This window comes from Ochotona princeps, chromosome 26 (genome assembly GCF_030435755.1).
Source record: "Ochotona princeps isolate mOchPri1 chromosome 26, mOchPri1.hap1, whole genome shotgun sequence".
In the NCBI taxonomy this organism is placed as follows: Eukaryota; Metazoa; Chordata; class Mammalia; order Lagomorpha; family Ochotonidae; genus Ochotona; species Ochotona princeps.
This window is the reverse complement of record NC_080857.1, coordinates 20,836,915-20,849,435: the sequence shown is the minus strand read 5'-3', so window position 1 is coordinate 20,849,435 and position 12,521 is coordinate 20,836,915. Positions and strand designations below refer to the sequence as shown.

General features: G+C 43.3%; 1 protein-coding gene across 10 annotated transcripts in view; it reads left to right on the top strand.

Annotated features, from left to right (window-relative positions):
- SIPA1L1 (signal induced proliferation associated 1 like 1) overlaps window positions 1-12,521 on the top strand; it is a 313,038-nt gene that overhangs the window by 183,363 nt on the left and 117,154 nt on the right. For all 10 annotated transcript variants that reach the window (XM_058655252.1, XM_058655253.1, XM_058655255.1 and 7 more), the window contains one exon: window positions 4,026-5,825. In XM_058655252.1, the coding sequence (XP_058511235.1) occupies window positions 4,328-5,825 (1,498 nt within the window). In that variant the 5' untranslated portion in view covers window positions 4,026-4,327. The remainder of the gene's footprint in view (window positions 1-4,025; window positions 5,826-12,521) is intronic.

Sequence of the window (12,521 nt, the reverse complement as noted above, 5' to 3'; positions counted from 1 at the left end):
TGTGGTCCGTACTCAGAAAAAAACAGAGAAGTTCTGAGTGTGGTTTAGGAGTGATGAGGAGGCAGGACTTCAGGAAGAACACTGTTATCAGGAAACAGGAAGAGTTCTTGGTAGGCTTTGATGTGTGGAGAGGAGTTGCAGCCAGTAAACTCAATCAAGTTGGTGTTACAGCCTTGTAAACGGGGTTCCTGTCCCAGCTCAGTGGGTCTGCCTTGGACTTGACTGGAACCCCAAACTATAACATTGAACATGTTGATGAGGATTTTTTATGTACACTGATCTTTGAACATGTGGAGGTGATGAGCTGTAAATTAGTATTGCTCTTCTGTTTAATTCTATTTTTTTTTTACCATATTTAATGATGCTCAGGTTTGCTGGCATTTAAGAAACTTGCTAATCATTTTCAAGATATGTTTGCTGTTTAAGTCAACTCTAAGCACCAGGGGTTTTTTGTTTTGTTTTGTTTTTTTCTGTTTTAGTCTATTTTTTTTTCTTAATTACGTTGCATTATGTGACACAGATTCATAGGCTCTGGGATTCCCCCATCCCCTCCCCGTGGCCTCCCCCCTTGGTGGATTCCTCCTCCTAGTTGCAGTATTACAGTTCAAATTAAGTCAAGATTCTTTTGTTGCAATCATATACCAAGTATAGAGTCCAGCATCTTATTGTCCAGATAAATTCAACAATTTCTTGGGGAGATCTTCTCTGGTCTGAAGGTAGAGCTGGTAGAATATCGTCCCGATTAATTAGAAGCCCCAGCACAACATCAACAACAATTTACAACATTATAGAGTTAATTGACATAGTATTGACTAATCAATACGTTATAACAGTGCAAATTCTTAACCACATCCTGTGACTACTTCATTGACCCTTCAATTTTTGTTTGTACTCAGCACCGGCTGCTGTACACCTTAAAGTGGCCATAGGGTACTTTTCAGCTGTCTCGTGTCTGTTTTCATTTTAGTATTTAGCTGTTTATTGTGTTGATGCATAATTTTGCTGAACTTGGTAGATTTTAGGATAGTCTTAAACTAGTTTATAAATCTAGCCAGGCCTTTGTCAACAGTTGAGGTGCAGAACCATTTTAGGAGGGGTGTGCAGAGAAATCTTCAATACCTTAGTGAGGAGTAACTAATCTTTGTGCCCTATATAGTAAGGTATATGTGGATCCACACTGATCTTTCCTGTTTGGTTCTAAGCTTTCCTTGTATTTCTCTATCTATTCTATTTTTTTTTTTTTTGTGGGGGCGGGCCTCCAGAGCGATCCTGATGGTCATGGCAAGAGAGGGAGGGGATCCAAAGCTGGAACTAAGTAAGAACCAGAAGAAGCTCCTCTCCCTAGTCCCGAAGAAAGTTTGCTATTCTGTTTCTGCAGATCTCTCAGGGCTCCTGGATGTTGTTCTGATGACCTTGGGTTCTGTGAGGAAGGATTTGAGCCTCTTCCATCCCATGTGGTAGATCCAAACGGGGCTCAGTGACCTCGGAGTTCTCGGCCTCCGAAGGCACTCCAATTCCCTGTGTTCTCCTTGTCTGTTGGGATGTAGTCCTTGGTAAGCACCAGGTTTTAAGATGTTACTGATATGTCATTGTGTGGCTTCTGTGGATGGACATGTTTGTTTTCTGCTGGCTGTGTAATAAGTGCCAAGCATGAGTATAAGCACTTCTCTACTATGCTATTCTGTGCCCTGTGTTTCCACTGCACTTCAAAGAGGTTTGATGCTATAGCAAGTGGGAGAGGATAAAAGAGAAATATATGGAAAGTACGGCTGTCATGACTGGAGGATGTGTTGTTTAGTTTAGTTGACTGGCTCAGACCCCATCCGCTCGCACGAATCATTCATCGTGGCGTCTTTTCCTTGTGGCCCATCTGTATTTTTGAAATGACCGGAAATACCTAATTGTTGCTGCAATCAAAATGCAATAAGAGTGGTGATATTTCAGTTGCTAAGAGCTTGTTATACTTAAAAATAAGATTTGAAAAAGCTATTAAAATATAGGCAGTATATGAGATGGTTTAGAAAAGAAACAGTGAAAGTTTGGGTCTTTCTAAGTCACTTTTATCTGTTTCATTTTAGTACTTGCTTTTAATTCCCTCCTGCAATGGCTATACTTTCACACACTCCAAGGCAGACAGTTCTACAACAAGCTAATTCCTAACGTAAACACAGTGTGGTGTGAAGAAGTCTATCTTGGTGGGCTCAGTACGTGGGTCTTTGAGAAAGAGAGGATTGCTCTGGGTTTCTGTGAGGTGGTGAGAAATCATGAAAGCATCTGATGCCTGTAAAAATCTACCTACATTTATGAAGTATTTCTTCTTTAATATGGTGAACTTTGCTGGTTTTATTTTTTTTTAAAGCGTGACAGGCATGCATTTTGACTCAGGTGCTTGGCTTGCCTTCCATCTTAAGGCAGGGCACTTGGACCTTGGCTGTGACCACCTGGGCTGTCATTCTTCACTGCTCCTGAAAGTAACAGTTAGCATGTATTTCTACTTGAAGGCTTAGAGTTAGAAAGGAGAGTGCAAAGTTCTGGAATGTAAGGGCAACTGTGACATTCTGATGGTAAAGTATCTAGAAAGCTCTAAAAGTGCTTTCATTAGGTAGTGCCTCGCAACCATTCTCTGTCTCCTAAGAGATGAGGAAGAGGAGTAGACACAAAAACAATTGACATTGATCTGACTGACTGCACAGCCCCAGCCTGTGTGAGCCCCGTGGCGGTTATTGCCTAGCCCTGCATTCTGCAGGCAGCACGCATTGTGGAAACACCCCTAAATGTTCCAGCCTTTAAATAGCAGCCAGTCTTCTAAAATGATGCTACGTGCTGCAGGAGGAGTGAAAGCGGCTGCCTCGGAGGCAGGAAGCCGAGGGACGACATGCTTAATTATCGTGGAAGTAAGTGCTTGTTACATGGAGTGGAGAGTGCAGCAAGCGCAGACCTCCTCGGTGTCGGAGTGTGATTTGTAGACAACACTGCCCTGTCATCTTTCCAAGCTTGCATTTGGCAAGAATTTCGAGTCCACCGCTTGTGTAATTCATGGATATTTGGAAAAGGATCATCAGCCTATCTTTTCGGGATGTGTATAGCCATGCCAGATATTGTACTCGGAACCCCTGCCTGCTGCCCCCAGCCTGAAGTGCTCGTAAGGAAGTTTGCATTCCTGCTCATCACCTGGAAGGATGCTCCGTGTTCTGTGATGTGTTGGGGGCTATGGCAATGGCTGCACAGCTGTGTTTTGTTTCTGCGCTCTTCATAAATTAGTACAGTTGGGGTGGAGTCGGCTGCAGAGCATAAAGGAAATGCAGGCATTTTGTTAATTAGTGAAATACTTGTAGCTGTAAGTGTAGAGGAAGCCAAGGAGAGCTTGGGAAGAGATGACGGTGAATGCCGAATTGGTGCTGAAATCTTCCCTATCTGGGTAAGTAAGAAAGTAGAGAGGGATACAGCCCAGTGCTGATGTATGTAATGGCTCCGGGGAAACCCTGTTTATTTTCCCTGTTCTGTATTTGTCTTGCCAGCTGTGGGAAGCCTTTGTAAGGAAACAGAAAACCAGCACTGGTTTTCAAATAAGGGAGAACTTAAAAAGTCAGCATTGGCAGCATATCTAAAGAAGTGATTTTTCAATTTTTAGTTTTGTCAAAAAACTAACTGTGCTGCTGCGATTACCTGAGTCATTCGGCTGTGTCTCACTCAGACTTCTCAGCACAGTGGCCTGTGATGACCGTGTGATTAGAGGCCACGGAAGCAGAAGTCTGGAGAAGCCTTAGTCACCTCTCCACCCCCATTGTGTGAAACAGTTCAGTTCAACTAAAACGTTCATGTGAAGTCTTTTTAAAAACGAATGATGAATTTTACTAAATGATTTTTCTTGCCTGCAAGCCTTCTTTACCAAAAAATATGGGTTGTGAACTGTTAGCCACAGTTGGTTGTATGAGGCTCTTCATGCGTCTGGTTTTGGCAGTTGTGTCTTTATTTTTAGATGTATTTATCAAGCGTTAATGCAAATTGTCTTTCTGTTTTTTTAGAGAAAGCATGGGATTACACCAAGCACAGAATCCCTGTAATTCAAGTTCCATTCAGTTTCTTCTGAAAGCAAGTCATCTTTTGAAGTGACCCAAAGGAGCTATTGTGGATTATAATGCTCTGAAGATCTGGATTTTCAGTGACTTGAAAATAAGGTGTCTTTTAACCTTTTAAATGAAAGAAATTAAGCTCTAATGCCACTGTTGTGTTTTCCGGAAGCCATTGTCCGAAAGGAAAGTGCACAATTAAAGGACAGACGTGATGATCCTCTCGGCAGGGGTTTCAGTCTGATTGAGTTGGCATCATGACCAGCCTGAAACGGTCACAGACCGAGAGACCCGTGGCCACCGACAGGGCCTCCATGGTCGGCGCAGATGGCGCCCCCAAAGTCCACACCGATGACTTCTACATGCGGCGCTTCCGGTCCCAAAATGGTAGCTTAGGATCATCAGTCATGGCTCCTGTGGGGCCACCCCGCAACGAAGGCTCGCATCACATAACCTCGACCCCCGGAGTCCCAAAAATGGGGGTTCGGGCAAGAATTGCGGATTGGCCCCCACGGAAAGAAAACATAAAAGAATCAAGCCGTTCAAGCCAGGAAATAGAAACCTCAAGTTGCCTTGAAAGCTTGTCCTCCAAAAGCAGTCCTGTGAGTCAGGGAAGTTCTGTTAGCCTCAATTCCAGTGACTCAGCCATGCTGAAGAGCATACAGAACACACTCAAGAACAAGACGAGGCCGGCGGAGAACATGGACTCCCGCTTTCTGATGCCCGAAGCCTATCCCAGCTCCCCTAGGAAAGCGCTTCGCAGAATCCGGCAGCGGAGCAATAGTGACATTACCATAAGTGAGCTTGATGTGGATAGCTTTGACGAATGTATCTCACCCACATACAAGAGTGGGCCATCGCTGCACAGGGAATATGGGAGCACATCTTCAATTGACAAACAGGGGACATCTGGAGACAGTTTCTTTGACTTGTTCAAGGGCTACAAAGATGACAAATCTGACCGAGGTCCAACCCCAACCAAGCTCAGTGATTTTCTCATCACCGGAGGGGGCAAGGGTTCTGGCTTCTCTTTGGATGTTATAGATGGCCCCATTTCACAGAGAGACCACCTCAGGCTGTTTAAGGAAAGGGAGAAACCACTCAAGCGGCGTTCCAAGTCTGAGACTGGAGACTCATCCATTTTTCGTAAATTACGCAATGCAAAAGGTGATGAACTTGGAAAATCATCAGATCTTGAGGATAACCGATCAGAAGATTGCGTCAGGCCCTGGACGTGCCCCAAATGCTTTGCCCACTACGATGTCCAGAGCATACTGTTTGATCTGAACGAGGCGATTGTAAACAGGCACAATGTTATTAAGAGGAGAAACACCACCACAGGAGCCTCGGCAGCCGCTGTGGCGTCTTTGGTCTCTGGCCCTTTGTCCCATTCTGCCAGCTTCAGCTCCCCAATGGGCAGCACCGAGGACCTGAACTCCAAAGGAAGCCTCAGCATGGACCAGGGGGATGACAAGAGCAATGAGCTTGTCATGAGCTGCCCTTACTTTCGGAATGAGATAGGTGGCGAGGGTGAAAGGAAGATCAGCCTGTCGAAATCCAATTCTGGCTCCTTTAGTGGATGTGAAAGTGCCTCCTTTGAGTCTACCCTCAGCTCCCACTGCACCAATGCTGGAGTGGCAGTCCTTGAAGTGCCCAAGGAGAACTTGGTGTTGCATTTAGATCGAGTGAAAAGGTACATCGTGGAGCACGTGGATCTCGGCGCCTACTATTACAGGAAGTTTTTCTACCAGAAGGGTGAGTCGAGATCTTTTAGTGTGGAAAATATTCTTTGGCTTCCCTCTCTGGAGTGATTAGAGTACTGTAGATTAAGATTTTTAGCTCTGTAAGAAGGTCTGCGTGAATCCCTTGGATTTCTTGATGGTCATACTTGATGTCCTTTTCCTATAGTTTCTTCCTCTATGCAGTGTATGAGTTACTTTCCCCCTTCCACGTATGTAGCTCTTGTATATTAATAATTGTTAGTAAAAATCCTTTTATCTGGTGAGGGAAGTTATAGTCTTACATAGAAAATTTGCTATATTACTTTTATGCATAAATGTGTAAAGTGGAAGATAATGGTTAACAATTTTTTAAAGGATTGCAGGAACAATTTTAATGCTATCTTTCGTATTTGGACACTTGTACTCAATCTAGAACTCTTTCTTGGCCACCTCAGTGTAATTGGGCACTATGGTATGTTCCTAATCCGTCATCCAGGACTTTTTGTGAAAATGAATTACACTCTTTATAAAAGACCTGTTTTAAGACTCAAGAAGGAGACATAGGGCTTCAGTTCGAGTAGAAAAGGCACCAGGAAAGGAAGAGCCTTCACATTTTGGCTACATCCTTTCTGGTCTCCTCCAGGACAGATGCACATCCATCTCCCCCTGCCCACCTGTCTGTTTATGGATGGATGGGTACACATGTATCTAACTTTATGTGTATAGATTGTTGACATTCTGCTTCACAGTTGTATCTCATGTTTTTCAGAAAGGAACAGTACTTTACTAAAAAGTGAATAATGTTAAATGAACTCTTAAAGAACTTTCGAATTATTTGTGTAGCATGATTAATGAGGGATGAGTTGAAGTCATCCAAGTACGCGATCTGGGAGACTGGGTTGATGACCCTGGAAAGATGTCCACTGTGGTACATCGAACTACTCTGTCGTCTATGCAGTCAGAGGCCTTGGCAAGAGGCTGACTGCAAAGGACTCCAAAACTGTTTGAATTTCCACTTCCTATTCAGGCGATTGCATACTATTTGGATGCATTTTTCTGATGAAGATTAGTTGAACATCTGCTGTTCATTATAGCTTTATGACATTCTTCACTTTAAGTCACAATTTCTTGAGATTGTTACATAGTGGACCCCACTCCAGAATGGCTATTGAGTAGAAGAATGTTATCTCATTCTTAAATAAATGTGGCACAAGTCTTGGAGTCACTATGATAATGACTGTCTCCATTTCATTTTTAAGGAGGACTGGGTTTGTTTTGTCAGAATTACCTTCTGGATTCAGATTTTAAAAACCACATCTTGTTTTACTCTCCTGCTAGGTACAGAGTTCTTCAGCTTCACTTACACAGCCTGTGGGGCCAGATAAAGTGTGCTTCATTGGTAATGTGGAGGGTTATTTGGTGCATTCTGAGATGTTTTTGCAGAACCCCTGTCCCCAACAGCCTAAATGCCAGTATGATCTCTCCTTCCTTCCAGTTATGACAGTTTAATACATCTCTGGAAGTTGCCAAATGTCCTTTAGGGGGTGAAGCTATGTCCAGTCTAGAGGTTCTGCTTTACTGTACTTGCACAAGTTTCTTATAGGTATGTCTGAACAGTTTCCTAAGGAGGCCACCTTGCACAGGTTAAAACATAAGAGAAAACAGACCATTTACAATCTTGGTCATGTAATGTGTAGGCTTTTTTTCCCTCAAAGGCAGTGTCATAATGTTAACTGAGGAACTTTACTGAGCACTTACATCCCATGCACTGTAGTAAGTAATTAATCTGACATACATTTTCTCATGGCAACCTCTTGATGCCCACGGAGTAAGCATTCACTCATCCCATGTTCTAGAGAAGTGGGATTTGCATGCTGGGCTGCCATGGACCTTGTAATGTTAGGACAAGGATCCACCTTGGCTCTGTCTGAGCCATGTACCTCCTCACTATTCCTTGCATCTACTGTGTGAGAATAGAGCAAGAGGAACTCTCAATGTATTTACCTTTAAGAAGGATGAAAAGGAATTGGGAGCCCTGGATTCTAGAGTAATCCTGCTTATTGGGATTTCTTGCATTTAAAAGCCACTAACCCAGTAATTGCTGTTTTGAAGTGTGGTGCATACCTTTTTTTTTTTTTTTACCTAATTCGATTGGAACAAGCTAAGTGAAAAATATTGATTTAAATATTATAGATGTTAAAATATGGTGGATATCCGAAATATCTTATGTGTTTTATTAAAACACGTAGAACAATGTATTTGCCACCTGCTTTTCTTTGGCTGTGATTCTGTGTGTTGGATTCCACACTGTATTAGCAGTCTTGAGTACAAGAGCTAAAGCGTGAAGTCAGCAAATCAACTTAGTGCAAGATCTTAGCTTTCAGAGTTGTTTTCCTCCAGCTCTCTCACCCACGTTTAACGCAGAGCCTTTTCCACGTGTTTGTTAGCTTGGTTTCAAGTCTTTCCAGAGCTTTTAGTATTGTTTTCGTGTAAACAGTGTTTATATGTAAGGTCTGTAATTCATTAGACTTTAAAGTAACAAGTTAGCTCAGGTAAAGGTTAGGGAGACAACAGCTGACCATCTTCAGGAAGCTAAGTTGGTGAGGGCAGGAAGTATGTGTGGTATTCAAGGTTGCCCACCAACCTGTTCATGCCTTTGGACATTCATCAGCATGGCTTGATGGTGATCTGTAGGCGTCAGTTAACCCGGGTGCTTGGTGCAGAGGACCTGCTGAGTGGCTCTTGTTGGGCCACATCACTTGGTTGTTAATGTAAAGGCATTTATCACAGTGTAATATTGTGTCACAGAATCATCACACAGGGTGGCATCATTGGAAGCAGAAGTGAAGCCTGTTCAAGTGTAACTGTATCTTTAAAATGTATTTGTACTGTTTATTACAATCTAAAGTACAGTTTGAGCATTCCTCATCCAAAGTATTTCGAAATCAGACTTTCTGAGTCCCAATATGGATGCTACAAGTGGAAAATTCCCCACACATGAAAGCTCATTTCACATACAGAATTATTTTTAAAAAATACTGTACAAAGTTACTTAGAGAATATGTGTGTAAGAGGCACAAATGAATTATTTAGATGTGAGGCCCTTTGAGATATTTCACTGTGTATTTATTAATATCTCACTCTGAAAAAAAAATCACCTAAATCCAGATCACTTCTGATTTCAAGCATTTTGGATAAGAAATAATCAACATGGATTACAAAGATTGTATTTAGTGACTTTCACTGTATAGCTTTGGGTCAAGGAAATGTGTGTGCTAACCGACTTCTCTTGGTGAGAACCTTAAAGCAAGTCTTGTTAAAGGAGCACATCAGGTGAGATGTGTTGACCCTCCAGTGCCACGGTGTAGTGCCACCAACCTGGCCATGAAGGCAGCCTCCTGCTCACCACCCATCCTCCCTTCTGTTGGCCTGCTGCACTCCTGCCTTCAGTATGGCTGAGTCGTTGAGAAATAAGATTCTGCGGAAATCCCTCCATGACTAAACTTGTGTGTAAAATTCAGTCCTGTTCAGCTGAAAAGGCTGTGACCCCATGTAACAGGAAGTAGTTTTCGTAAGCTTCATTACTTTGCATATTTAGACTTTAGAGAACATTTGACTGCAACATGTAGACCAAGTCCATCGTGGGAACAGTGCTGGGCCAGTGGAGGAATCCATTGTTTGTGCTTGTGAAACATGTGGTCTTAAGGCTTTTCCTTGCGGTTCTTTTCTGCTTCCCACTTTTCTCCCAGTTTGCTGGTGTGTGTGCTTACATTAAGGTGCACCTGCACTCAGGATGAAGTGGCTGCATGTACACAGATACTTTTTATGATGCTACTTTGTGTCCTACACACATCTCCTCTCCTAATGCTCATGGGAACCTGAGGTGAACCTGTCACTGTGAAAGAAAATCAAGTACAGACACAGACTAATCAGGGGGATAACATTCAGATCAATCCAGTTAGGGGATTAAGGTGTTTTGGTTTTATTTATATGTTGGGTTTGGTTTTGGTTTTTATATTTTCAAAGTGCCAAGGAAATTTGTAAATGGAAAAATATGAAGCTGTAGAGTAGAAATGTTGCCTGCAGTGGGTACAGCTTGCTGAGGAAGGGACTCGTACAAAGCCAGGATTCACCCCACTTTCTGTGGCCATACACAGCTCTCTCAACTTTGCACTGAGAGGACAGTTGTATTGGAGGCATGTTCTCCTTGCGTCCTGTTTGTGAGGACAGCAGAGCCTGTGAGTTGCTGTGGTAGCAGAATTTGATGATCCACTGGCCAGCAGTGGGCAGATGGATGCCAGCGAGGGCATCACTTTCAAATACAGGTTATTGAAGATGCTGTGGGAAGGGCGGACCTTCCCCTATTGCTCCCGTGTCCTAGAGAAACTGTCGGAATGGTCTGAGCAATGTCTGAAAATCTATTCGCATTGTTTAAGAGAGGGGGGAGCTAGTGCTTATGCACCTGCTTATCCTGATAACTAAACCACCGAACCAAAGTGGTCATTACGACCGTCCCCATCTTTCCTCTTGCACCTAATACCTGTCCCTACCACCCCATAGCACTGGCATGTTCACCGACACAAAGATGAGGTTTCACAGCATGCAGGGTCTTAGGAGGTATTTGAGGAGACCAGATGAATTTCTGTTGCTACTGAATTGCTTTCCCTCTCACCCTCTGGCAGTCAGCCAGGGTTAGCATCATCCCTTTAGAATATCACACTTCATTTGTGCTGAAGTGATAGCTTTAGCACTCTGTTAGTCTCCATTTTGCTGTCAAGAGCTGTTTTTCAAATGAACATCATTGAGTAGCCATTCTAAGCTATAGTGGGTTTTCTAATAAATCTAGAACACCACAAGGCAGAACTGGGGGGAGAGGGACTAAATCGAGACCCAAATGCTGTACCATGTTAACAAGTCATGGCTGTCCCCTGTCATAACATTAGAAGCATTTAAAATCCTCACTGCTTCAAAAGAATTTTTAATGAAAAAAATTTTTTTGCCATAGCAGATCAACTAGTTTCAAGAGTTCTTGTGTTTATATAGCTGTTTGTGAATGACACAGGAACATTCACAGCTGTAAGGCCTTGGATGAGAAATGAACCCTACAGGGCTGCACATGTGCATGCCAGGTATCTGCACTTAGTTATTACTGAGTAACTAGACTTTTGTTCTCGATGTAGTTTCATTGCTTCGGTAGCAAACCTGTGAATGCAAGCGACCCGAGCTCAGGTGCCTCCCATACAAAGTGTATGGCGTTGCACCACTCTCCCCACAATCTATGAGGTGATAAGACAAGTGGTTTCCAGTTTATAGATTAAGAAACCAAGTCACTAGTCCAGCATTTAGAACATGGGAAGTCTGGATGTTGGGCACAGAGGTTGAGATGGTGCTTGGGCTCCTGTTTTCAGCTTCCTGGCACTGTGCACCCTCAAAAGCAGTGGGTCTGTGACACTACGTGGGAAGCCCAGATTAAATTTCTGTTTCTGGCTTTGGCCCAGCTTCGCCCCAGCTGTTGTAGGCATCTAGGGAGTGAACCAGCAAAGGGCAGACCTCTGTGTCTTTTTCAGTCTTAAGAAATCTCACTCCTATTTTAGATAGAAGGAAACAGACCCTTAGGAAGGTGAAGAGACTTGCCAGGGTAAGCGTAAAGCCTGACAAACAGAGGAGGCAACAAGGGGAAGGTTCCTCCAGAGCACGAGCGAGCTCAGCATGTTTCACAGAGCTGGGGATTACTGTGTTTATTCTGTGAATTTTTTCTATAAATATAGCTAAATTAGGCTTGAGAAAAGTATTAAGGGGATGTGTTAGAGGCTGAGAGTGCTCTAAGGATAGCCATTTTGTTTAGTTTCTGGTGTGAATAGCTTTGTATTTGAGGTATGCAGTGAATTCCAGAGTCAGCGAATCTGTACTCCTGCGCCATTCTGTGCTCTGTGCTCTTAAGCATGGCAATTTCTGCTAAAAGTAATAGTCCAAGATTTTATGCATGTATTATCTTTCCTTATTTTAATGACCTTTCATCTTTTTCTGAGAACCCACCAACTGTATGATGCATTTGAAGGGAGTTCCCTAATTCAAATTAAGTGGCTTTTGTCGGGGAAATTGGGGCATTGAGGATGTTTCTGAGACACCGGCCTAGACCTGTGTTTCTGCTGCTCTCTTGGTACCGCTTAGGGCTTCCAGCAGCCAGGAGACCCGTACGTGTTGTGGTTTTTCACTGGTGCTCCTTTGGAAGGATCCCTTCTCGCTGGTGGTGGCCACAGCCTTACCCTTCCCGGTGTTTGGGCTCTCATAGTCTCCCAGCTGTCTCTATCAATGGCATATACTTCAGCTTCTGTGTCTGTTTTTACCAGGTCATCCTTTTAAGATCAAGTCATATGAAAATGGAGTTTGCTTTGCCGTAAAACTGGTGATCTGACATTGCCCATGATGTTATTTTTCTGCCCCTTTGAAAGTTCCATATGAGAAAGGTATTATGAAGTTACTTGCTGGCAGCTGCCGTGTGTCTGCCCTCCACAGCATGGCTGCGTGCTGTGTGTGTTGTTTTACTTTACTTATTACTCTACTTCACCTCTCAAAACCAAATTTGACATTTGGCTGTCAAGCCTTCATTGTTTAACATGCTGACTTCCACTTTGCTCTTCAGCTTCTCCTCCATGTTCTCGGCAGGAGTCCTGTGTGTGTGTCCCTTGCAGTCAGTGGCCTAAACAGCATGTAAGTGCAAAAAAGAAGC